Raw genomic sequence first — 26709 nt, 5'->3', positions numbered from 1 at the left:
AATCCAGTATAAACCCCCGACACACTGGTAAAAGACCCTGGCAAAAATCGCACAATTTCACACAACAAAATCCTTTGACTGCTGTAGGGAATATGGAGCACCAGGAACTCTACTGGCCCCTCTGGCAAAGCCCCAAGCTTCATAAACACTGGGAGGCAATTGATCAAGGAGATCAGGTTTGTGTTTGACATGCAAATCCCGAGGGACTGTGCTGTTACTATTTTAGGCAAACCATACCCCCCACCAAGGATCTCCCCAAATCCATCAGAGGGAAACTGGTCACCATCATTTTTGGTAGCAGCGCTTCACAGTACCGAGACTCTGTGAGACCACCACAGCGCCCACATTTCTCGACTGGACTACCTGCCTCTGCAAGATATTGGCAATGGAAAAATTAACTATGGCAATCCAACACAACCCTGCCTCATATGAAGTTAGATGGGATCCCTTCATAAACATACTATCCTGAGATTACCGGAAACTAATGTGTCCCCTGTACCTGAAAGTGCTCTGACTTAACACAGAGAGCAGTCCCACAATGAACCCCTTTCCATATAGAAATCCACTAGCACAAGCCTACAACTACTAGCCATACAAACACCAACACTAGACCTAGGCGATACATAGGATTGGGGGGGGCATGGGGGACAACGGGAGTTTTGCAGTAACAGTTCATTATAAGGTCTTGAACTATGACTAATTTAAAAAAATCAAAGGTTGAAGTGGAGTTATATACAGGTCTTCTGACAATAAAAAAGAATGTTTAACAAAAAAAACAAAAAAAACATCACTGGAATTCACCAGCAATAAATAACTCACATAATAAGTATAACTTACATCGCTGTGATGCACTGTTTATGACTGCATAATATATTACATCACTGATTACAACTGAAATCTACGTTAGTCGTCTGGTTTGAACACTGCAAGACCATTTTAATCCTGAACTAGGCTTCTGAAGCAAAGAGATGTCAGTCGTCCTTTTTGCTGCCTCACTAAACAAGATCAAGACAAAAATTCCCTTTTCTCTTGTCGATATAAGTACACGCATAGGAATAATGACGTTGATAGTTAGATTCCCCAGCGTTGCTCTTTATCTCACTGAAATTCCAGGAGGCACTCCCAGCAGCTTCTTTAGGACTTCTACATGGGCACTTGCTCCTAAAATATGCCCTTGAGCACCACCTACATGTGTGATGTGGTTTGTACCTTACTGGGTTCTGGAAGGGAATGGAATGGGTTTACAATGTGATATTCCAATGCCATGCATTATTCTGTTGGAGGACGGTTTGCTGCGGGCAGAGGAACTGGACGTGTTTCCTGTGTTAGAGTAGTCTTTGAATAAAAGTGGAATATATATACCCTCCTGCGTGTCAATACAAGCCTGCCTTTGTGTGTACTGCTGACGCGCACGCAACAATTTGGTGACGAGCAGCTGTCACCTGGTTCAGAGAGGGAGGAACTATAACGGTAGCCACGTGTATTAAGTGCGAACTGCAAGACCACTTTGGAGATGTGGCGGAACACATTTAGAAGTTATTGGCAAAAGAGCTCACCTTTTGGACAGCTGGGTCTACAACGATATCAACCACATCATTTGAAAGAACAGCGCATTCTAGCAACTGCATTAACACCCGCCAGGCATTTCAGACGCCTACGGCACATATCCGCATTCTGACATCATGGAAGCTGCAACGTCTTTGGCAGATTCCTATGAGAACAAATTGAAACACACAGCGTTGCTACTGGTGTGTGCCGGGCCACGCTAAGTGACCCTACATGGGGGCCATATTGGATTACATGTCGGATGACACGGGCATACATTGAATGAGTGTGCGTGTCCGAAGTATTTATAAACAATTAAATTGGCACTAGCACACATTCAAGGAGTGACCGAATCGAAGGCGATCGTAAGCGCAGATAACAGGTGAGGGTTATTAACCCAATTACAGGAGGGTTAATGACTCATTTGGATACTGGTTTTTAAGTACTGTTGGGAATTTTTACAATACCTTACAAGGAACACTGCTGGTTTACCATGGCACAATAAGATTTCACCATAAGCCCACCACAGACATTTTGGGTTTCTGGAGCTAAACCTTCACTAAGGTGGGTGGAATGGAAGGACTATTTTGTTAAACCCCTCCCAGGGGTGAGTCTTCCTCCCCCTCCCTGCCCACTTAACTGCGTCCCTTTCACCTTTTCAATTACACCACTGACAACGTGAATTAGTGCCTTAAAAGGTCGCAGTTTATTTCAACATAACATGGTTGTACATTTCGCAATCTATTGGTCATTCATAAACATCCATGTTATTGTATACTTTTGTTGTCTTTGTGCATTGATTTTCTTTATTTGCTTCTAGATAGTACAGATTAGTATGAGGTGCTCCTTTGGTCAGGCCTCTGCGTTTGCGGTTCCAGGCTTCAACTTGCTACCGAATTTGCTGGGTGTCCATCAGGACCTGTCCGGGCTGCAAGTGCCGTTCAGCTTGCCCTGGACTCTTTGATGGCCCCTCACCTGATCCTCAGGGCCCCTGCCGTGCGTCCTCCCAAGGAACCTGTGTGAGCATTTCCTCTACTCTGCCTATGGCTGTGTGCGGTCATTAGCTCCCTCAGCGCCCCTGTATTGAAGCATCCCAAGGACCTGTGTGATCCTTTCAACTACCGCTAGTAAATGTGGTCTCTTTTGTATATTTTTTCTGGGTTTCTCACGCCACGCTACCTACGGTTTTACTATCGGAGGGAGCTCCCCCTGCTCTCCCTTTCCTCCTCACGAGAAACCCATCTTCTCTTTAACCTCTACGATGTTACACAAGAACATGACCATCCCCACCCCTGTCAGGTGTAAGCTGTCGTCCAAATGATAACCCAGGGATCTAAAGTTGATGAACCTGTGTCTCACGAAACCCCAGTCGTTGGCCCAGCATATCTTTGCCATGGTGATCTTTGGCTTACGTCTGGATTTTTCCATCGCCCCCAGATACAAGGCCTCTCGCCATGCTCTGCCCACTATGATCTCTGAATAACCACTTTGGCTGGGCGGACTAGTCTTGCTACAGCTGTTAGGCCTGCATGCATTTTCTAGCGCTTTCCTCATCACTGCTATCAATTGGAACCAGCTCCAGTTGATTGAGTCCCCGGCTTCCTCTTTTGGGCTATTGTGCCCCCCCCTTCCTTAACATGCACATGTGATCCTGCTCATGATCACTGCCCGCAGATAGGCCCCGTTTTGTCACTATTCTATTGGTATTGTGAGTAGCCTAGCTCATCTGAAGCCTCAGCAGTGCTGGAACTCATGATTAGTTTTGCTGCCCCCAGCAAGCTTTTTGTGATTGTGCTGTGTTGCCGGGATGGCGGGGCATAGGCTTTTAGCAAACGTACTCTCCCATGGGCCATGTAACATCTAAGCAACTTTGCACAAGTAGCGGGTTGAGCCCGATACTCCCCACGTGCCTTCTTTCACTAAAAGATCATTGCTTGGTTCGTCCGCCACCCCATAGTTGCTGCCCTTCCCCCCCCATATTCAGCGGGCTATGACTTAGCCCCTGCGGGCGCTGGGACCTGATGTGCGATGCCTGTCAGCACTGTACCCAATCTTTTTTCTTATACCCATTCTTTATGCGTTATGTGACACCCTCCATTAAGCAGCACCCTGCAGTAAACTGGGATCCCTACTTCGACTTTTAAAAAAACTACTCGTCCCTATTGGTGTTACTTGACCTTGCAATGGGGTGGGGCAGGGCTAAGCGTTAGTGCATGAGGCTGGTCCCATTGACCATGGGTGAAGACATGGTTTAATTCCAAATGTTATATGTCTGCTTTTTTATCCTCTGAGACCATACAGCTACAATATAGCACATCAGACACAAGGAGGCAAAGATTTGCTTAAGAAGTGACTGATATCAGCAGGCGTGCTGCCAGGTTTCATTTCTTGCAGGGATCATTAGCCTGCATGTTCCTATAGATGAACGAGATTGACATTCTTCCCTGTACCTACTTGGCAGTGTCTGTTCTAACCCAGTATGTTTAGCAGACAATATGACTGGGAGACGGAATTACCGCCGCTGCTAACTAAATTACATGTTGCCTAGTGTCACAAAAGAGCAAAAGACATCCGGCTTATGTCGCCATCATTTCTCAACATGTTGCCCTGTTGCATACCTCATATATTGCCTGTTCCCTGCTGACATAAGTAAAGAGGAGTCAACTGTATGCAAATGCATTTGATGTTACTCACATTGTAAAAACCAAAGGAAATGATGGACGGAGTGTTGAACATTGCAAGCACTCACCCCCAGTCAACTGATCTGTGTTTAATCCATCACCGTTCTTTAGCCCACTCTGCCACCCCAGTTCAGACATGGCCATATGCAAATCAGTCTGACCCTGTGCCTCATGGGAACAGTCCAGCCCGAACTGCCAAGCCATGTCTTCCCTGGACCGGAAACAAGCTTCCTAGGACCGGTTTCTGGCATTTCAACCGTCTTCAGCCAGGCTTGCTTGAATCCAGTGGCAAAGTGAGCAAGGGACTCACGTCTGAGCATACCCTGCCAACTTATGGCGAACAAAGCAAAAACCAAAGGAAATGATGGACGGAGTGTTGAACATTGCAAGCACTCACCCCCAGTCAACTGATCTGGGTTTAATCCATCACCGTTCTTTAGCCCACTCTGCCACCCCAGTTCAGACATGGCCATATGCAAATCAGTCTGACCCTGTGCCTCATGGGAACAGTCCAGCCCGAACTGCCAAGCCATGTCTTCCCTGGACCGGAAACAAGCTTCCTAGGACCGGTTTCTGGCATTTCAGCCGTCTTCAGCCAGGCTTGCTTGAATCCAGTGGCAAAGTGAGCAAGGGACTCACGTCTGAGCATACCCTGCCAACTTATGGCGAACAAAGCAAAAACCAAAGGAAATGATGGACGGAGTGTTGAACATTGCAAGCACTCACCTCCAGTCAACTGATCTGGGTTTAATCCATCACCGTTCTTTAGCCCACTCTGCCACCCCAGTTCAGACATGGCCATATGCAAATCAGTCTGACCCTGTGCCTCATGGGAACAGTCCAGCCCGAACTGCCAAGCCATGTCTTCCCTGGACCGGAAACAAGCTTCCTAGGACCGGTTTCTGGCATTTCAGCCGTCTTCAGCCAGGCTTGCTTGAATCCAGTGGCAAAGTGAGCAAGGGACTCACGTCTGAGCATACCCTGCCAACTTATGGCGAACAAAGCAAAAACCAAAGGAAATGATGGACGGAGTGTTGAACATTGCAAGCACTCACCCCCAGTCAACTGATCTGGGTTTAATCCATCACCGTTCTTTAGCCCACTCTGTCACCCCAGTTCAGACATGGCCATATGCAAATCAGTCTGACCCTGTGCCTCATGGGAACAGTCCAGCCCGAACTGCCAAGCCATGTCTTCCCTGGACCGGAAACAAGCTTCCTAGGACCGGTTTCTGGCATTTCAGCCGTCTTCAGCCAGGCTTGCTTGAATCCAGTGGCAAAGTGAGCAAGGGACTCACGTCTGAGCATACCCTGCCAACTTATGGCGAACAAAGCAAAAACCAAAGGAAATGATGGACGGAGTGTTGAACATTGCAAGCACTCACCCCCAGTCAACTGATCTGGGTTTAATCCATCACCGTTCTTTAGCCCACTCTGTCACCCCAGTTCAGACATGGCCATATGCAAATCAGTCTGACCCTGTGCCTCATGGGAACAGTCCAGCCCGAACTGCCAAGCCATGTCTTCCCTGGACCGGAAACAAGCTTCCTAGGACCGGTTTCTGGCATTTCAGCCGTCTTCAGCCAGGCTTGCTTGAATCCAGTGGCAAAGTGAGCAAGGGACTCACGTCTGAGCATACCCTGCCAACTTATGGCGAACAAAGCAAAAACCAAAGGAAATGATGGACGGAGTGTTGAACATTGCAAGCACTCACCCCCAGTCAACTGATCTGGGTTTAATCCATCACCGTTCTTTAGCCCACTCTGCCACCCCAGTTCAGACATGGCCATATGCAAATCAGTCTGACCCTGTGCCTCATGGGAACAGTCCAGCCCGAACTGCCAAGCCATGTCATGGGGGTGAGTGCATCGTCCATCATTTCCTTTGGTTTTTGCTTTGTTCGCCATAAGTTGGCAGGGTATGCTCAGACGTGAGTCCCTTGCTCACTTTGCCACTGGATTCAAGCAAGCCTGGCTGAAGACGGCTGAAATGCCAGAAACCGGTCCTAGGAAGCTTGTTTCCGGTCCAGGGAAGACATGGCTTGGCAGTTCGGGCTGGACTGTTCCCATGAGGCACAGGGTCAGACTGATTTGCATATGGCTATGTCTGAACTGGGGTGGCAGAGTGGGCTAAAGAACGGTGATGGATTAAACCCAGATCAGTTGACTGGGGGTGAGTGCTTGCAATGTTCAACACTCCGTCCATCATTTCCTTTGGTTTTTGCTTTGTTCGCCATAAGTTGGCAGGGTATGCTCAGACATGAGTCCCTTGCTCACTTTGCCACTGGATTCAAGCAAGCCTGGCTGAATACGGCTGAAATGCCAGAAACCGGTCCTAGGAAGCTTGTTTCCGGTCCAGGGAAGACATGGCTTGGCAGTTCGGGCTGGACTGTTCCCATGAGGCACAGGGTCAGACTGATTTGCATATAGCCATGTCTGAACTGGGGTGGCAGAGTGGGCTAAAGAACGGTGATGGATTAAACCCAGATCAGTTGACTGGGGGTGAGTGCTTGCAATGTTTAACACTCCGTCCATCATTTCCTTTGGTTTTTGCGTTACTCACATTGTGCCAGCTGCTTGCTTTCATTAATTTTTCTATGTTATACCGTGGCTCATTAAGATAGAAGCGACTGTTGCCCCCCCCCCGCATTCTCCTGTTGTGTACACAACAGGACTCATCGTTACCGTGCCCTTAGGCCAGCTCGCTTGAATATCCAACAGAAACAGATCTCAAACCCGTGGCCTCTGGGCTCAACCCCGATATCATCCGCGAGCGATTAACTTCCTGAGCCGTTGAGCAATAACGGCTTAAGAAATAGCAGGGGAGCCAGGCAACTCTCTCTTCACCCACTACTGCCTACCCAAGCCAGCACTCCAGAGGCACCTTCATCGGGGCCCCTTGTTCCAAACAGCTTTGCTTTAGGATTGAGTTTCAGCTGTGTCGCGCCCACTTTGGCCAGGTCAGTGTTGTGTACAGGCACCCCTAACCCAAATTCTGAATGTGGTCACGTTAATATTCAGGGATAGAGATGTGTGTTTTGAAACTTTTATCACAGCAGCATCTCACTACTGTTCCAGCAAACAATCCCTGTGACCACCTCCCATTTCTCGTCTGTGAGGTCCTATTTTTGATTCTAATTGGATGTTGTATTAACCATAAACATTATTTTTTGCAAATTCTCTGTAGTAGACTCGCCCACACTAAAATACGTTTGATGAAACAGTATCTAAGCACTTAGTTTATGAAACATTCAAAGTTATCCGGGCGAACCTAATAAATATGTCTAGTATCTAGTCAGGCGTGCGACCGCGGGCTCTCCTCCTGCAGAAGACTACACTGCCAACCCCAGCTCAAATGACGCACTGTGCTGCTGCTTGCATTCGACTTTGAAGGGGGTACGTTCGAAATTACAAGCTTGCTTGAACACAACTCAAGCATGTTCTACCCAAGACATATCTAGGACTGCTATTCCCCAATGCGACAATATGCCGGTTGGGTCAAATGTTCTTTAGATAAGAACCTGGGTTGCATACTGCAAGACTGTGCCCAGAATTACCTTTTTTCTGCTTTAGGGAAGCACAGCTGCCCATTTCTCTTCCTTGAAAAATTGTGGTGGTTCCCCACACATATTCTGTAATAAGAGGGAGGGTAAACAGCTGTGAGGCGCGCTCGCGCCTCTTTTCCCTTAAGTCTTCAGCCTCGCTTTCATAGCGAGCACCAGATAATGTACACCGAAAGCAGTGGCAGAATTAGACCTTGAAATTAGCATGCTGAGTTTAAATCGGATTATGTATCGATCACTACATACACAGACTTGTCTCCCAGACCCTATCTATGCTATATAGACCCTGGGGACCAACAACCTACAGCACCGGCGCTGGGCAACCTACCCTCCTATAACGACCCATGATGCCCAAAACTGTCGCATTTCCCTCCATTTTCCTTTTTCTCCTTGCACGGAGGGGCTTGTGTGTTCACTCCAGGCCTTGCACCCTTATTTAACCCTGCCCCAGCTGCCTGCCGCCTCACCCCTGATTGAGGAGGGGCATAGGCTACCTTAGGGCGACCAATCCTGGTCGCCCCCTCTTTCTCGGGCTTCTGCGATGGACGGAGTTTGCCCCGTGCCCTTATCGGGTCCGGCTGCGCCTTCCCCAGCCCGGGTTTCATTACATTGCTGCAACTGATGAGTCCGACAAGATGTCTGCAGACCAGAAGAAAAGGATTATTTTTCATTCTTTAAGACCAGTGGGGTTGAAAACATAGCTGCATGCCAAAAGCAACAATTATTAGTTATGTGCATGTTTTTGAAGTTGCTTTACATGATTTAGACACGTATTGTGCACCTAACGTTTGCATAGGCATTACGAGGTACAGATTTTTCCAATGTAAACAAGGCACAGGTGAATCTGCGGATGACTATGCGTCAGAATAAAAAAAAAAATGTTGGTAGATTGTGAATTTGGTGGTCTGTGTGACGGCTTAATTAAGGATCAACTAGTCATGCATGTAAAAAATCCTGCCATTCAGGAGCAGCAGTGGATTAGTGGAGATTTTCCACTGGAGGAGATTTTAGCCACTGTACGCAAGGCAGACATATCTGGTAGGTGTGCCACAGTTTTGAAGTATGCAGACAAAGAGTTGCACTGTATGTGCAAAGTGATAATTTGCAAAACAGAAAGGGAGCAAAATAGTGGTTCCAAGAATTAAAAACTGTCACGAAGGACAGGAAAGTAAAGATGACTTAGCATACAGTAAAAAGTTGCCCCGCACTTCAACATAAATGTGAAATTGTGGGACATTATGCGAGGGTCTGCTGGAAAAGGATGAGTTGTGTCAAATGCATATATGAAGATACTAAAAGCCCTGTGGCTAGTGATGCTGAGGATGAACCAGCAAAAACAGTGTTCTGAGTTTGCATGACAATTTTGTACTAAATATCGCTGATTCTAATGTGAAAAGCAAGCCCGAATGGCATATGACCATTGGTGGAGTGCCCATTAAGATCTATGCAGGTTCTGGCTCACCATTCACTATTGTAAATGAAGACGTTTGGTAAGAAACATTTATTGACAGAATTGGCACCTGACATACATCCTGAGAGTGACACAGGCGAAAAGATAGATATGTTAGATTTCAGATGGTTAACATTTTCTTTTAAGAATAGACACACGATGGGCAAATGGTATGTACAGAAGAAATTTCCGTCGGTCCTAGGCTGGTTTGATCAAAGAAATCTGCATATTATCCTGGACCCTAATAGTAATGAGCAAGAGTTGGTTGTAGATGAGGAGAGTTCAGTGGGAAACACCATGATGGATATGTTTCCAAGGGTATTTGCTAAAACTCTGGGCAATATGGGAGTGTTTTAGCACAATATCGTGCTCAAGAGTGATGCCACACCAAAAATTCATAAGGTAAGAACTGTACCAATGATGGTAAGGGATGACATTTTGAAGAAGTTGGAGGAACTGGTAGCAGCGGATATGATCGAACCTATAGAGGTCTCAGAATAGATTTCTCCTGTGGTGGTAGCACATCGCAGTAGTGGGACAATGCGCTTGTGTGTGGATTTACACCATCTAAACAATAATATAGTTATTGACCAGTTTCCTTTGCTAAAAATTAAGATGTTTCCATGCCTGAAAGGAGCTAAATGTTCTCAACTATACAAATATCGTCTGCGTACAACCACATCTCGTTAACACCAGCTTCTACCACATTCACAGCATTTATTACCCTTTTTGGGTGGTTCCAGTTCAATCGGATGCCATTTGGATTGGCATCGGCGGCTGCTGTTTCCAAAAGCTGATGTTCAGGATGTTCGGAAAAGAGAGTGGGATGATTTTCTTCCAAGATTACATTTACATTTTTCGAGAGAATAGAGCCATCCATGATAAGACATTGCGGAAAGTCTTGTAGATACTTGAGGCAAAGGGCAGCCGGTGGAGTTTACCAAATGCAGGTTTGAAGAAAAGGGTGTTACTTACCTTGGACATGTATATGATGAGGGTGGAGTAAAGTCTAATCCTTCCAGTGGCGGTCTGCATTATTCGCGGGTTGCGGGGCGGGGGAGAGAGGGGGCGCAAGGCGCGGGGGTGGGGGGGTGGGGGGGGGGACCATTAAACAAACAAAAAAAAAAGCAAAACTTACCTTGTACGCAGGTCCCGCGTCTCTGCTCCTGCTGTCCTCGTCAGACTGAGGCACAGGAAGCACATTTAAGGCTCCCCTGACCAATCACAAAGCGTTGATTAGTTTTGAGCGTCCTGGTTTGACACACAACCAAGGAATGGGGGCCGGGCTTGTTCTCCATGCAGGCTGTAAAGCAGCCTGCATGGAGAACGGGGAAAGTGCTTAAGACAATTTTGGGCGGCTGGAGAGTGCCGACCAAACAGTCATTGCACACACATAGCAGTGAGCAAACCACTCTTCCCCTGCCCTGCTCGCTACTTGCCAATGCCGCGCCACGACTCGATTCAACTGGCCTGGTAAGTATGTTTCGGCCAGTCCATGCACATACCTTCACGTTATCTAGATATAGGCCATTCCTCACCTTTGGTTTTTCCCCCCAGATTCTCACAGATGAATATTAATTCAGCGATCCCGGCCTAAATGAGCTTCATTCATTTACATCCTCGGTAAGCATCTCGCTTGTTTGCATGCTTATTAGGAATTCACACAGTATGACTATTACCAACACTCATTGTAATTACAGAATACTGCGATAGGTCCTGAGGCAACTGTACAAGTGAATTGAGCCAAGCAACCCCGCCTCGTCGTTCGTTGCGGAAATACCGGCTCTACCCCGGTAAGAACCTTCTGCCAGCACACCCCGTGCGGCCCTTCACCCTAGTATCACGAGCACTATGCGGTAACAAGCACGGCCCATAACCCTTTGACCTATTATCCGCCACAGCAAATCTCCTGCTACTTGGCTCTTCTCTGTCCCTTACAATTTCTTTCCATTATCGCTCCTTAGCCCTTCTTAATTTTCTACATGGCCTTTTTACCCATGCAACTAATTTACCCACCGAATCTTCCATAGTTGTCACCACACAGACAATTTTCTTCTATTATGTATGGTCTGACATTGCCCTTAGTAATCGCATGTATTTCCCTTCTCTCCCTCTAACCTTATTTCCATGGTTTACGCCGAATGTAGCAACAACTGCTTAATGTACTCAGACATGAATATTGTATTGTTCTGAGCTATTTGTATACAGGCATGAATTCCATAATGTCCTGAAGATGATCCCCCTATTTTTTCCCAGCAATTAAAACGCTGTCGACAATTTGTACACCAAATGCACGTAATATAGTGTGTAACCTATTGTGCAATAGTGTCTCCACGCCACTAAAGTGTGCTATATTTTATGTTCTGCAGACTCTTTCCCCTTGCCTGAACCCCTCCCCAATTGTTGTTTTGTCTATTTGTGTTAGTAGGACGCGTGCTGTGTCCCACTTGAGTTTTGTATGGAATCCTTTTCTTGTACCTATTGAATATTAAATTCTGTCCGGCTGGACAAGGAATATAGTCTACTTAGCCTATATTTATTTCCTTGAATATCCTTAAAACTGTCTAGGGACCCCTGTCTTTAGAAATTAGCTACGCACCCAAAGTCCCTGACCAATTGCCTATTGGGTTCCCTTGTCTTACAAGTGGGTACCCCCTTCGCCCTACCCCCAACCCTTGAGCACACTTCGCTTCTCTATTGGGCATGTCTGACCACACACCCCTTAACTCCAACGACTACATTAAGAAGATTCTAGATGGCCCATCCCTGCTCTCTGAATCTAGTGACACACCTGGAGATCAGAGCACTTCCTTAGGTGAACAATTGGAGAAGAGCAAAAAGAAATATGTGCGACTACAATTACTGATACGTCTACTGACCGAATATTTAAAGGCCAACATAATCCCAGAAGGATTACAAGTCCGCAACATTCCGGGAGTATTCACTGACAATCCCAAATACACCATAGGGTTCAGTATATATCAGTACCACATGCTCCAGACATTGGATGGTGCTAGGCATAGATATAGCCACCGAAGAACTCAAAAAACTAACCACTGAAGTGAGGGCAAGAACTTTTGGAAGAGGTACAAAAAACTATAGATGAATTCCATAGATTGGAACAAAACAAAATATCAAACAAAGTGAGGAAAAAGACTACTATACAAATAGGTCATATAGTGCCCCCCAGAATCAAAGGCCGTGGGATCGATTTAATAAACGCCAACATTTAGTTGGATTCTCAGATACATCGGCTGAATCCTCTGATAACTCAGACCAGGGAGACGGCCCTAGCACCTCCAATAGGACAACTTTTTTAGGCCAGGCCAACCAGAACACCCAAAGAGAGGGAGAGGAAAACAACCACAACGATGGCCCAATCCACCAGGCGAACGCTACACACGTCGCCAACACTACCAATGGTAACAGATCTCTTTTTTTGATAAACAAGTTTTTATTTTATCATATGTAACACAAAACAGTGAGGGTAACAGATCTCTTAACAAATCCCACACTACCGATAGCCAAGCCCAATGATGAAATTCCACCTGACTCCACGCTCCCTATTTTTAACTTGACCAATCACCAACGCTCTATATGTGAGCAATCCATATTGAATAAAGGCCTCTCGTTTGTACCTACAATCCGACCCAACTTTCTCGATGTGCAAACTGAACTTCTCAGATTTTTCAGGAAAATAAGACTGCACAGTTATTTCCTCCTTAATCCCAAACCTATCACTAATACTAATACTCCTTTCAGACCATCTTCTACCTTCTCGCCATCTTCAAATATGGTTCCAGGAGAAATCCTGACCTTTGACAAATTGGTCCTCAATGACGTAACACAATTGGAAAGCCAAAGAGCTTTCATACCCTATAACATCTCTCTTGATGAGAAAAAGGCTCTATCTGCCCTAAAATCTAACAGTTCTCTTGTCATCAAACCTGCCGACAAGGGTGGTGGGATTGTCCTACAAGATAAAGAAAATGAAATCCCTAAGACAACTAAGTAACACTGACCGCTATTGTAGACTTCCGACTAACCCCACTAAAGAAATACAAAGATTGATTGTCCAGGTCACTAATGAAGTCTTAGAAGCAGAATTCCTGAGTAAAAAAACAACATCTGTTCTTGAACACGAAATCGCCAAGAACACCTGTGATATACACCCTGCCAAAAATTTACAAAAACTCGGTAACACCGCCTGGCCGCCCCATAGTGTCAGGCTGCGGTTCCATTTTGGAACCGTTGGGTCAATACGTGGATCATTTCATTAAAGACTTCGTGCCAGAAACTGAGTGCTATATACGCGACAGTATGGCCATGATAAATTTAATTGAGGAATACCCATTTGACCCTACATCCAACACAATGTGTACGTTGGATGTAGAGTCACTTTACACCAATATTCCCAAAATTGACTCTATGCTCGTCATTGAACGGCCACGCCCACATGCTGTCCCTACACTTTTTATACTACAGCTTCTAGAGATCTGTTTACCAAAAAACTTATTTTTCTTTAACAACCAATACTACGGACAAGTCAGAGGTACATCTATGGGAGCAGTTTTCGCTCCAAACCTAGCTATCCTGTACATGGATGACCTCGAGTCGAGACGCATCCTCAATCCCGCAAACCCCTTCCACAACGGCATTGCCCTGTGGAAGCGGTATATAGATGACATATTTATGATCTGGCGAGAATCACATGAGTCACTGATGCAATTCCTCCACTGGCTTAACAATAACTGTAGCGATTTAACATTCACTCTCTCTGAAAACAAACAAATCATTCTATTTCTTGTCTTAAAAATCCAGCACCATGAGGGTCAGCTGATAACTAGCCTATATAGGAAACCCACCGAACAAAATACATTACTCAGTGATGACAGCCACCACCCCCGTGCCCTCCGTGACTCACTCCCTTACTCCCAGTTCCTCCGTATAAGAAGGAATTGCTACCGAAAAGAAGACTTCCTTGAAGCAAAAACTCTGAGTGACAAACTCTGTACCAGAGGCTATCCGCGCAAACTTGTCCGCAGTTCTCTGAAAAGGGCTTGGTACTGTCCTAGAGATGTACTTTTGGAACCAAAGATTAAAAAGACACAGAACCGGCTGGTCTGTGTCACCACTTTTTCTCCTGTGTCACACGCCATAAGAAAGAGTGTTATGAAACACTGGAAAGTAATCAATGCCGGTATATTAAACCTTGAACGCCCCATCTTTGCCTTCAAATAGGCAAAAAATATTAAAGACCATCTAGTACGAGCAGCACTACCTACTACAGAAACCAAGGGCACCTTGAATGATCTCTGGGGGCTCCCACGTCTCGCAGGCCATGCGAAATGTGGTGAATGTATTGTATGTGACACTACTATAGAAGGTAAAGACTTTGCACATGAACAACTAAAGTTTGAAAGGAAAAACTTTACGAATTGTAATACTGCCAATGTCATTTATGCGATTTTCTGCCCCTGTAAGAAGATTTCCGTAGGTCAGACCACACAGAAATCCCGTATTTGGATCTGCCAACACCGGAGTAGGATACGCTGCAGGACCCCCAACACACCATTGGTGGATCATTTCATCGCATCTGGGCATAATGAAATGGACTTAAAATGGACAATCATTACTGTGATTAAGATTCCCCCAAGAGGGGCTGATATCCATCGGTTGCTGAACAAAGAAGAACTGAAATGGATACTGAAGACCAACAGTATCCGAAATGGTTTAAACCGCCTCTAGGATTGGACCTCTTTATTATAAATCTAACCCTGTTTTCCAGTAAAACTCTTATGTCACCTCTCAAGAAATGAAAATCTATGCACAATCGTATTTTCTCCAAGATTTTAACTTTGCCCATGAATGCGGTCTTATTGGCCGCCGCTTTCCTCTCTTGAAACGCTGCGATTTACACTTTACATTATAGTTGGCTTCTGAGCCGGTCCCATGACGCACATCACATGACCACCTCCCAATTTAATTTACCGGTTTCATGGCATTGCCTCACTTTACTCTGAGCATTGCCTCAAGCCACCAGATCGCGCCGTATGAACACACCCGAGATATCGCTCGGTAAGTTACCCAGCCCGCATTGCCGACAGAGCATTAATCCACTCCGTGCACGCAATCCTTCCCGCCGTAATCACCATTTCACCTTATAGATCTTCAATAATGAAGTGAGCCGCTACTTGCCATTGCCGCGCCACGACTCGATTCAACTGGCCTGGTAAGTATGTTCTGGCCGGTCCATGCACATACCTTCACGTTATCTAGCTATAGGCCATTCCTCACCTTTGGTTTTCCCCCCTAGATTCCCATAGATGAATATTAATTCAGCGATCTCGGCCTAAATGAGCTTCATTCATTTACATCCTCGGTAAGCACCTTGCTCGTTTGCATGCTTATTAGGAATTCACACAGTATGCCTATTACCAACACTCACTGTAATTACAGGATACTGCGATAGGTCATGAGGCAACTGTACAAGTGAATTGAGCCAAGCAACACCGCCTCGTCGTTCGTTGCGGAAATACCGGCTCTACCCCGGTAAGAGCCTACTGCCAGCGCAACCCGTGCGGCCCTTCACCCTAGTATCACGAGCACTATGCGGTAACAAGCACGGCCCATAACCCTTTGACCTATTATTCGCCACAGCAAATCTCTTGCTACTTGGCTCTTCTCTGTCCCTTACAATTTCTTTCCCTTATTGCTCCTTAGCCCTTCTTAATTTTCTACATGGCCTTTTTACCCACGCGACTAATTTACCCACCGAATCTTCCATAGTTGTCACCACACAGACAATTTTCTTCTGGTATGTATGGTCTGACATTGCCCTTAGTAATCACATGTATTTTCCTTCTCTCCCTCTAATCTTATTTCCATGGTTTACGCTGAATGTAGCAACAACTGCTTAATGTACTCAGACATGAATATTGTATTGTTCTGAGCTATTTGTATACAGGCATGAATTCCATAATGTCCTGAAGATCATCCCCCTATTTTTTCCCAGGGATCGAAACGCCGTCGACAATTTGTACACCATATGCATGTATGCATGTAATATAGTGTGTAACCTATTGTGCAATGGTGTCTCCACGCCACTCAAGTCTGCTATATTTTATGTTATGCAGACTCCTTCCCCTTGCCTGAACCCCTCCTTAATTTTTGTTTTGTCTATTTGTGTTAGTAGAATGCAGGCTGTGTCCCACTTGAATTTTGTATGGAATCCTTTCCATTTACCTATAGAATATTACATTCTGTCCGGCTGGACAAAGAATATAGTCTATTTAGCCTATATTTATTACCTTGAATATCCTTAAAACTGTCTAGGGACCCCTGTCTTTAAAAATCTGCTCCTACAGTAGAGCAACTCCGCCCACCCGCCCTTCCGTAAAGGAAACCTAAAATGATAATAACTTAGTTATTATCATTTTATATTTCCTTTAATTCACTGCTCAGAAGCAGTGGGGAGACGCTCCTGAATCCTTCATCAATCAATGCAATTACTGAGGTCCCTGCGTCTGTTGGTAAGCACAAAGTGAGATCATTCATGGGAATGACAGAGTACTGCTGAAGTTCAATCCAAATTTCTCAGATAAAAGGTATAATATCAGACAATTGTTGAAAAACAACACTAAATGTGTATGGAGCCCGCAATGTCAGGAAGAGTTTTGCAGGATCAAACACGATATGGCAAAAGTACTTGCATTTTGAAGTTTTGATCCAGGTTTGGACTGTTTCAGAACCACAGATGCCAATAATAAAGGGTTAGGGTGGTGTTGACCCAGAAAAATACTAGAGGTAATGAAATTGTAGTTTTACTTGTTTCCAGATCCCTATTGCCAGCAGAGGAATGATATAGGCTTTAGACCATTTCGGAGCTTTTGTCTGGGGTAAACCTATTATTCAAAGTAACCACAAGCCCTTAGTGAAAGTGCAAGCTACTGAGGGGAGAGTGAATGCTTCTGCAAAGATTGTGAGATGTCCATGTGCATGAAGGACTACACTTACCTAATTGTGTATGTACCTGGTAGGGACAATCTGGTAGCAGATTATTTATCTAGGATGCCTTGTCCGTAGGAAGAATGTGAAGATGATCCATGTAACGATTACCATGTTGCTTTGGTACATGATTGTGGTACGCCCGCTATAAAAAACAGATGATTGGATAAACAAGCATGGAAATGATAATGTCCTACAAGGGATATGTAGGTACATGTGTGAGGACTGGCTAAAATAATAACAGCTTAACAGGACTTTAAGACCATTTTGTTTTTTTTATTAGGCCAGAGTTTCAGTAGAAAAGGACTTGATTCTTAGAGGAAGCAAGATAATTCCTCCGAGTGGGTTGTGTGATCTATTTATGTGACTTTGTCATGAGTGGCATTTTGGTATTGTCAGAACGAAGTGGGTGGTGGAGGAATTATTTTGGTGGCAAGGGATAAGATTGGCCATGGAGAGGTTTATTATAGCGTGTGCTAGTTGAAGTTCTACTGATAAATCTTTATGCACATCAAGACCACCTTTGAGCAATTGCCTCATCCCTAAGCAGCCTTTGGTGTGTGTTGCAGTGGATCTACTAGGTCGAGTTGGGGAATTACAAGAGTATGTAATTGTGCTCATTGATCTTTTCTATAGATAGCCAGAGGTGGACATGGTGGACCGAGCCGACACTACTACTGTTTCGGGGTTCTGGGATAAAACATTTTTGTCAGAAGGAATTCCTGCGGTGGTTATGAGAGATAATGGAGTACAATATGTATCTAATGTATCAAAAACTTACGTTGAAAGAGTAGATGTCAAACACACAAAAAACACTTCCCTTTACCACCCAAGTGGCAATGGTATGGTGGAGAGGTTCAATTGTGTGATTAAGGAAGTAATTCAGTCTGTGTTGAGGCAACACTGTGATTAGAGAAATGAAGTAAGGAAGGCGGTATGGGCTTATACAGTGACTACAAATGAAGCTACTGGGTTGTCGCTGTTTTTGATAATGAGGGAAAAGATTTTTAGGAGTAACTACAATCCTGCATGGTTGTGTTACAGTGGTCACGAGAATTAGTGTGGAAGAACTTAAAGGCTCATTAGAGGAGTAAATCTTACTCTGATGACAAACAGGGAGTTAAACCTGTTCAGGTGAGAGTTGGTGATTGGGTACGTATTAAGAAACCCTATACGGTGCCCAAAGGGGTGAGTCAATTTTTTGCATCGGAGGAGGTTGGGGAAATTGTACAAAATGCTGTCAGGATGAATTGTGGAAAAGTGTGGAACCTCAAAGAGCTGGTGTTCGGTTCGAAAGAGTTGTTATAAGGAGAATGTGAGTGGTGGTGAACATTTTCAGTGGTTGGAGGATGACAGGTCACTAGATTTGGCTGGAGATGTACAGTCAGCACCGACATGAATTGACAAATAAGATTTGCAGATTATGTTGGGTTTTTCATTGGATGAATGTGGAGAAGAGGTGAGGAATGGCACTCAGTGTGTTGTACAGGGATCTAATGCCAGCCAAGAAGGTATGGAAAAAATTAGGTGTGATAACAGAAGGAAATTACATGGGTGGTTGAAGGATTTTATAGTTTACGAATGTATTTGATTGACAAGTTAACTTTATAATTTTTTTATACTGTCCTTTTGTGAGTTTTGTTTATTATGGGGGGAGATGTGTGAGGGTTTTTGTTTATTAAAGGGAGGAGATGTGTTGTAGTTTGTACCTTGCTTGGGGGTCTGGAATGGGTTTACAAAGTGATATTCCAATGCCTTTGAGTATTCTGTTGGAGGACAGTTTGCTGCGGGCAGAGGAACCGTGAGTTTCCTGTGTTGGAGTATTCTTTCAATAAAAGTGGAAAATAAATAACTTCATGTCTACGCGTCAATACAAGCCTGCTTTTGTGTGTATAGCGGACGGGCGCGCAACAAAACGTGCTAAGAATTATGGTACTCGTTCCTGCTGCTTGAGTTTGCGCTGTAGCAAGGCATTTCAAAAGTTTACAGCAGTTCATAAATGTGCTAGATCTGCCATGTATGTATTACGTGAAAAAACATTTGTACAAGATCACACTGCTGATGCTAACAAATTGACACGACCAGTGCCTTGTATTCACCATGCAATCATGATGCAACCATTTTACTAAAAAGCGTTGTCGCGAAATGAGTACAATGTCTCCTCACTAAGCAACTCCTGCCCAGCAGCCAGCACTGACACCATCTGCTAGTGGATTTGAGGGCAGCCGAACCAGACTATTCCTCCATGGTCAAAGGGCCTACCTCCATCGCTTTAGAGGCATCTTCCTGTCAGGGCCAGCTTCAAACTGCCATCATAATCCTGTTCAATGTCCACGCAGTTACTTTTAACATGTCGCCAAAAAGGAATAGTTGGAGGACATTGTTTTCATGCACGTGTCTGGAGCCAATCAGGAAGGAGGTGAGTTCTTAATTTTATGTTGGGCTTTTAGGTTACAGCCACAGTCTTACCGCTCCGGTTAGGGCTAAATTCTCCCACTAATTGTAATCAAACTCCCAGGCTTCCCCCAGCACACAGACACCAACATTCGAAGCATCATCAAATTCTCACAGCATCCAAGCTCAACATTCTACAGCATACTCACTCAACCATGCATACACAGACACATCAAGTCACTGATTTTATCACTTGCTGGCTCCCTTTCTTTGCCAACGTTTCATTCATCGAGGCTTTGTCAAATCTTTTAAGAGCAAAGCATTTTTCTAACATCAATCGAAAAATGGCTGTTGAGGGCTTGCTGCTTACCTGACAAATAAAAATGAATCAACTTTATAAAGATAAAAGATCACCACAGCACAGGAACCATATTACACAAATATTCACAGACCTTGATAAGTAAACTCCGCATACCTTCACTCAAAGACTGGTGAATAGGAGGAGACACCAAAGGGCCAAATGTTTCTAGGTCAAAACGTCCGGTTCTCGACTGGGCTTTTAGCAACCAATAGCGCTTTTCAAGGTCGATTATGTCAGATTCTTCCACTGTGAAAATGAAGAAACATCTATGTTAATTAATGGCAGGGCTGAAGTACTCCTCTAACGGGCATGCAGTCAATGCGGGGCGTTCTAGAGGGGGTCGAGATTTTCACAGGGCTGTGATTTACACCGCGTGTAACAATTCAATCAAAATGCTGTACATGTATATTAGGCCTCAGTGAAAAAGACAGGACCATATGCTACCACACAGCTGAACTTGGCAAATAGTACATGCAACAGAGACTGGTGGATTAAGGCAATGGACCACAAAAAGAACCTGTAACCGACCACTGAACACTGATACACTTGTACATTGTATACATAAAGGCTATGGCCACTACCGGAATTACCGCACTACTTAGAAATGTATCACTTAGAACACAAAGTGAGGATTAGAAATTAGAACAGCAAACTAAGAACAATAATTGAGGATTTCTCCACCACCACTGCAGAGAACTTCCATAGCACAGGGCAAGAAGTGGGAGGCACAAGGTATGGTTTTGCTTGTAAGTTTGTGAACGTCCACAAAAATGTACATTTATGAGGATTCATAAAATCCAACTGTACCCCTCATTTACCTTGACAGAGGTAAAAAATCTCCCAGGTTTGCTGTGGAATAGCGGAAGGGCTTTTTCAACGGAGAAAGCTTTTTGCACTTACGGAGAAAAAAATAGCATTGCATCTGCATCTTGTCCTCCATTCCCCTTTGTGTAAGTTCCTGAAAACCCGAGCTTGTGTAATGTGTAAATTGACATTTCAAAAAGTATGGCTGGAAACCTGCACCTAGTGAAACTACTTCTGGGAATATTTATAAATGGAGAGAAAACATAAAAGAGATGCAAATCACCGCACATACTTTAATTTGATTTCCATGAATTGGGCCCTAACTATTTTAAAATGACACACTGCAAAAAAGTGCAACAGATTAGTTTGTTTGATAAATCTTCAAAATCGAATATTGTTTACAGGGATAAAGTAGTTAAGAAGTAAGAATAAGCAATATGGATGCAAACAGACCGAAAGCTAAAAAAAGACCTCAGTGGTGCTTTAGAGAAAGAAACAAGCATTTACAATGCAACGGTCTCGGCATTGTTAAAGTTAGAGCTATTGGCATTGGTCATGACATTATTTTTGTTTAATGTTTTTGTTTTTAAAACATTTAAAGAAACGGCATTGTTATTTACAATGTCAATAGCTTAATCACTCTCAAATGCGAGACCTATTGCATTTGCAGCCACACACAGAGCCACACACACAAAGCCACCCACACACACAGAGCCACCCACAGAGCCACTCACATAGAGCAACCCACACACAAATAGAGCCACCTACACACGCAGAAGCCCACTGACCTATTTACATTATGTGCACTTTGTGATATGCATGGTACATGTTCTTTGCTGCAGGCACATTAACCCTATGTGCTACCTTTCCAGGAGTCAAAACTTCCACTAGACAAAACTCTGATCTCTCTCTAGGAAGAACATTAAACCCCAGATTCATCATGACATTTTTATTGTAGCCGAAAATTGCTGGAGGCCAGGAAGGAGGCAGCAAGTGCTTTTAAAACCCTAATTTACTTGCAAACATAATGTCTCCACCCAAAGTCAGCGCCCGGTCACATTGGTTGCACTGCCCTAGAGCTGGCCCTTCTCAAGGGTCCTGTGTCCTCAGTGACAGAGTCAGTGTTCTTGGCTGTGCTGCTTCATAGGCCTGCTAGCAAGACTGGAGGTGAACTTCAGTATGGATTGTGGTGGACAAACCTTGAAGGTTAACCCACACTTGCCAGTGCTAGGGTCCACCTGCTGGTGCTAAGACACCAGCGCTTCTAAGGTCTAGCATGGGATTGTGCTCTCACTGGAGAGTCGTCTGGTGGACTGGTTATTAAGGCTGAACCTGGTTCCCCAGTTCCAAATTCAGCAGCTCTGGCCATAGTGCCACATCGTCTCCCCCACTGAACACCATACTGTCCCACTGAGAAAAACTCACACTGCCTTCAACTACAACCCACACTTTACAGTAAATTATTCTCTTTTTCCGCAAAAAATAATACGAGGTGAATTATAGCTGCATTTGAGGCTGCTGTGCGCCTGGATGTGGTGCTGATGTTAATACCTTGCTACAGTCGGGAAGATGTGCATAGGTGAACTGCAATGTGATGAACACACGAACAGCCACTTCATCCACTGCAGACACATATACTAAGTGTGCATTTGACCACTAACCTAACTTCCAAGCATTATGACGCCACATTTCAGATATCACTTGTTAAGATTTGGCGAGATGTGTGCTTTAAAGGAGTTTTTCTTATTCCCCTTATTGACTCGTGTGTGGTTGGGAGCTGGGGAGGCAGTGAAACAGGTCATTGTGTGCTTAATGCCCTATACCGGCAGCATTTCACAGGCGTCGGTGATTCATTCGGACAGGAAATGTGCACACGCCGGTTCCGGGTTCATTTCCCTACACAGCTCTCATATCACCTCACTAACACATATGTCAATTCTTACGGAGCCTGCGTGAATCACAGCTAGGACCCTGAGGTCTCAACAAAAGTAAACCAAAACATATACAAACTGTGCAATGAATTTACAGTGAAACAAGATACTAATAATATAAAGGACAATAAGCAAGTACTGTTTTGCCACTGTTTGTATTAAAAAACAGGTTCAATGAGTATTGTTGTCATCACAATACTTCCATTAAAGAATAAGTGTTCCAATTCACAATAGATAACTTTGTTCAACAATTACAAAGGTGAGGTCCCAATGCATTTCGGGTTAGTCTCTAACCCTTCGTCAGGGGATATATACATTCACAAAACCATCACAGTAAATGTAGTAGTTCCTTTTTAACTTCTTTTCAGCCTCCAACCGGAGCTGCAACAAAAGCCACATAAATCCAATTAAGGAAATCACATGTACATTGAGTCAATAGGATTTGCACTCGTGGAAAGATCATAGGGTGACAGACCGTAACCAAAAGTTAGAGAGTGACTGAGTTAAAGGAATAGAAAAAGCGAAAAAAGTGAAGTCTCATCGAGGTGTTTATTAAAGAAGCTGTGCTCAAAGACGCGGAATTTGTGAACACAAAAGTAAAATCGTGCGTTAAAAAAACGAAAAGGACGTGCGTGTTTGAACTAGACCGCCACCGGCATTCAAACGAAAATCTGTCAAGCCTCGACTCACCCTACTGAAACGCCTGGAGTGTTTGAAACGAAGTCAGAGTATCTGCCGGTCGATAAATGTCTGTAATGAACGAAGCCTAGGGTTAACAAACAACCGAGTGGTTGTAATACCGTCTCACAGCCCAATGACCGTGTCCGCGGCTTACCGTGCTAGTGAAGTATTCCTGTCTCTCCGCGAAATTTCCTGAAACAGCAAGCCTTCTGCTAGCGCATGCGTATGTGTGTAAACTGTGTCAGTTATAACGGGAACGGAGGTGAGTGAAAGACATGAACGAAGGACAAACGTCCAGTTCATGTAATAGTAATGGAAAGAGGACTCTATGTTCGTCAATGAACTGGTGTAACCATAATGCTATGGATTGTGCCAAATAAAAACAAAAACAAAATGACCGCATATCTATATACCGAAAGGATGAAAAGAAAAGTGTATGAAATAAATATGAAGACGAAATGCGAGTGCAAAATCCTTTACAATAAAATACATAATCTGACTCTTTCAGATGAAACATAACATTTCGTAGTGGTCATTAAGACCACCTGGGGTCACCGTTCCTAAGAATTTTATCCAGTGTGTTTCTCTGCATGATAGAACTGTATTCATGTCTCTGTCTAACAATGTGGGGAGACGTTCCAGGATAGTGAACCGTAGTTGAGGAATGGTGTGTGGTGTATTGATCCAGTGTGTAACAAGGGAGGAGGTCATGTTCTTATTGCGAATTCTACTTTTGTGTTCGATGATTCTGGTCTTAATCTTTCGACTAGTCCTCCCGACATATACCAAGCCACAAGGGCATTTGATGGCATAAATGACCCATTCAGTGTTGCAATCTGATGTGTGTTGTAATGTGATAGTTTTGCCTGTGTGTGGATGAGTGAACACTTTGCCTACTATGACGTTGCCACATTGGCCACAGTTATAGCATTTTTTCATCCCGGTGTTTTTCACAGTTTGCGGTTTGATTTTGTTTTTGAGGAGATCCTTCAAGTTCTTCGGTCTGGTGTGAGCAAACATAGGGGGATCCGTAAACAACTCTTGAAAATCAGCTTCTTGTGAAATAATGTCCCATCGTTTGTGAATGATGGCTTTTATGGCTTTAGATTGCATCGAGTGTCTTAATACAAAAACTTCACGTTTAGGGGAGACCTTAGGGATGGTAAGGAGCAAATCTTCACGTTTTTTTTGTGCTACCTTATGTTCTGCCTCTAGAAGGATGTTATCAGGATAGCCCCTGTTTTTGTATTTCACCAATTGCTCTTTGATGTTCAATTCACATTGTTGGTTGTTTGAAGTAATTCTTTTTATTCTCGTGAGTTGGGACACCGGTAGATGTTTCTTCAGGGAGTATGGGTGAGCACTGCTGAAGTGCAGTGCGTTGTTGACATCTGTGGGCTTTCTGTAAATGGTAGTGATAAGGCCTTGGGTGGATTTAAGGATCTCAATGTCCAAAAAATGGATCTTGTCATCTTGTATGTCATGAGTGAATTGTATTCTCGGGTTGCAGTCATTCAACTCAGTGATGCTGTGTTCCAAAAGATTTCTGGAACCCTTCCAAATAACCAAGATATCGTCAATATATCTCAAGAAAAGGATTGTATTGGCGCGCCAGACTGGGTTATGTAAAATGAATTGATGCTCAAAGTAAGCCATAAAGGTATTCGCGTAAGCTGGGGCTCCTGGAAAGCCCATGGATGTGCCGGTGATCTGAAGGTAATATTTGTCTTTCCATGAAAAATAACTATGGAACAGTGCGAAATGTAATAGTTCCAAAAGGAAGATACTTTTTTCTTTTGAGATTGATGAATGAAGGAGTCTCCATTCTACAGCCTCGAGACCTTCTTCGTGGGCAATTGATGTATAGAGGGCCACGACGTCAATTGTACAGAGGAGATAGTCGGTGTCAAGATGTTCATTAATCGATTCCAACTTGAGAAGGCAGTCAGTAGTGTCTTTGATGTACGTTTCCCAAGATTGAACCAAAGGTTGCAAATGGTAGTCCAAATATTGGCCTGTTGCCTCATGTATCGATCCGCAGCCTGCTACTATAGGTCTAAACGGAGGGTTCTGTTTGTTTTTATGTATCTTTGGAAGCATATATATATGCGGAACCTTTGGTGTGGATTGAAAAAGAAATTTGCGTGTGTTTGCATCAATGATGCCATCTTCCTCTCCTTTCTGTAGGATGCTGTTAAGTATTGTCAGAAAATCCTTAGTAGGGTCTAGATCCATAGCTATGTATGTGTTAAAGTCGTTCACATGCTCATCTACGTTTTTTGCGTAGAACTCGGTGTCCATTACCACTAGGGCTCCACCTTTGTCGGCTGGTTGGAATGTGATAGACATGTCTTGTCGTAAGGCATTCAAGGTACGTGATTCTTTATGAGAAAGATTCGAATGTTTAGGTTTGGTGTACTTTATGCTTTCCAGGTCCTTTTTGACCAGAATCTCGAAGGTGTCGAGAGTTTTGTGTGTCAATGGGGACATGAATTTACTTTTTGGGCGAAATGAATGAATGGTAGTGCTCACCCATACTCCCTGAAGAAACATCTACCGGTGTCCCAACTCACGAGAATAAAAAGAATTACTTCAAACAACCAACAATGTGAATTGAACATCAAAGAGCAATTGGTGAAATACAAAAACAGGGGCTATCCTGATAACATCCTTCTAGAGGCAGAACATAAGGTAGCACAAAAAAAACGTGAAGATTTGCTCCTTACCATCCCTAAGGTCTCCCCTAAACGTGAAGTTTTTGTATTAAGACACTCGATGCAATCTAAAGCCATAAAAGCCATCATTCACAAACGATGGGACATTATTTCACAAGAAGCTGATTTTCAAGAGTTGTTTACGGATCCCCCTATGTTTGCTCACACCAGACCGAAGAACTTGAAGGATCTCCTCAAAAACAAAATCAAACCGCAAACTGTGAAAAACACCGGGATGAAAAAATGCTATAACTGTGGCCAATGTGGCAACGTCATAGTAGGCAAAGTGTTCACTCATCCACACAGGCAAAACTATCACATTACAACACACATCAGATTGCAACACTGAATGGGTCATTTATGCCATCAAATGCCCTTGTGGCTTGGTATATATCGGGAGGACTAGTCGAAAGATTAAGACCAGAATCATCGAACACAAAAGTAGAATTCGCAATAAGAACATGACCTCCTCCCTTGTTACACACTGGATCAATACACCACACACCATTCCTCAACTACGGTTCACTATCCTGGAACGTCTCCCCACATTGTTAGACAGAGACATGAATACAGTTCTATC

The 26709-nt window shown here is 44.1% G+C and overlaps 1 protein-coding gene across 3 annotated transcripts in view; it reads right to left on the bottom strand.

Moving 5' to 3' along the window:
• Positions 1 to 26709, bottom strand: part of USP32 (ubiquitin specific peptidase 32) — a 1392279-nt gene that overhangs the window by 737427 nt on the left and 628143 nt on the right. For all 3 annotated transcript variants that reach the window (XM_085649438.1, XM_085649439.1, XM_085649440.1), the window contains one exon: positions 20114 to 20245. In XM_085649438.1, the coding sequence (XP_085505564.1) occupies positions 20114 to 20245 (132 nt within the window). The remainder of the gene's footprint in view (positions 1 to 20113; positions 20246 to 26709) is intronic.

Source organism: Triturus cristatus, chromosome 3_2 (genome assembly GCF_964204655.1).
Source record: "Triturus cristatus chromosome 3_2, aTriCri1.1, whole genome shotgun sequence".
Lineage (NCBI taxonomy): Eukaryota > Metazoa > Chordata > Amphibia > Caudata > Salamandridae > Triturus > Triturus cristatus.
The sequence above is the reverse complement of the archived record's forward strand: the minus strand, read 5'-3'. Positions and strand labels throughout refer to the sequence as shown.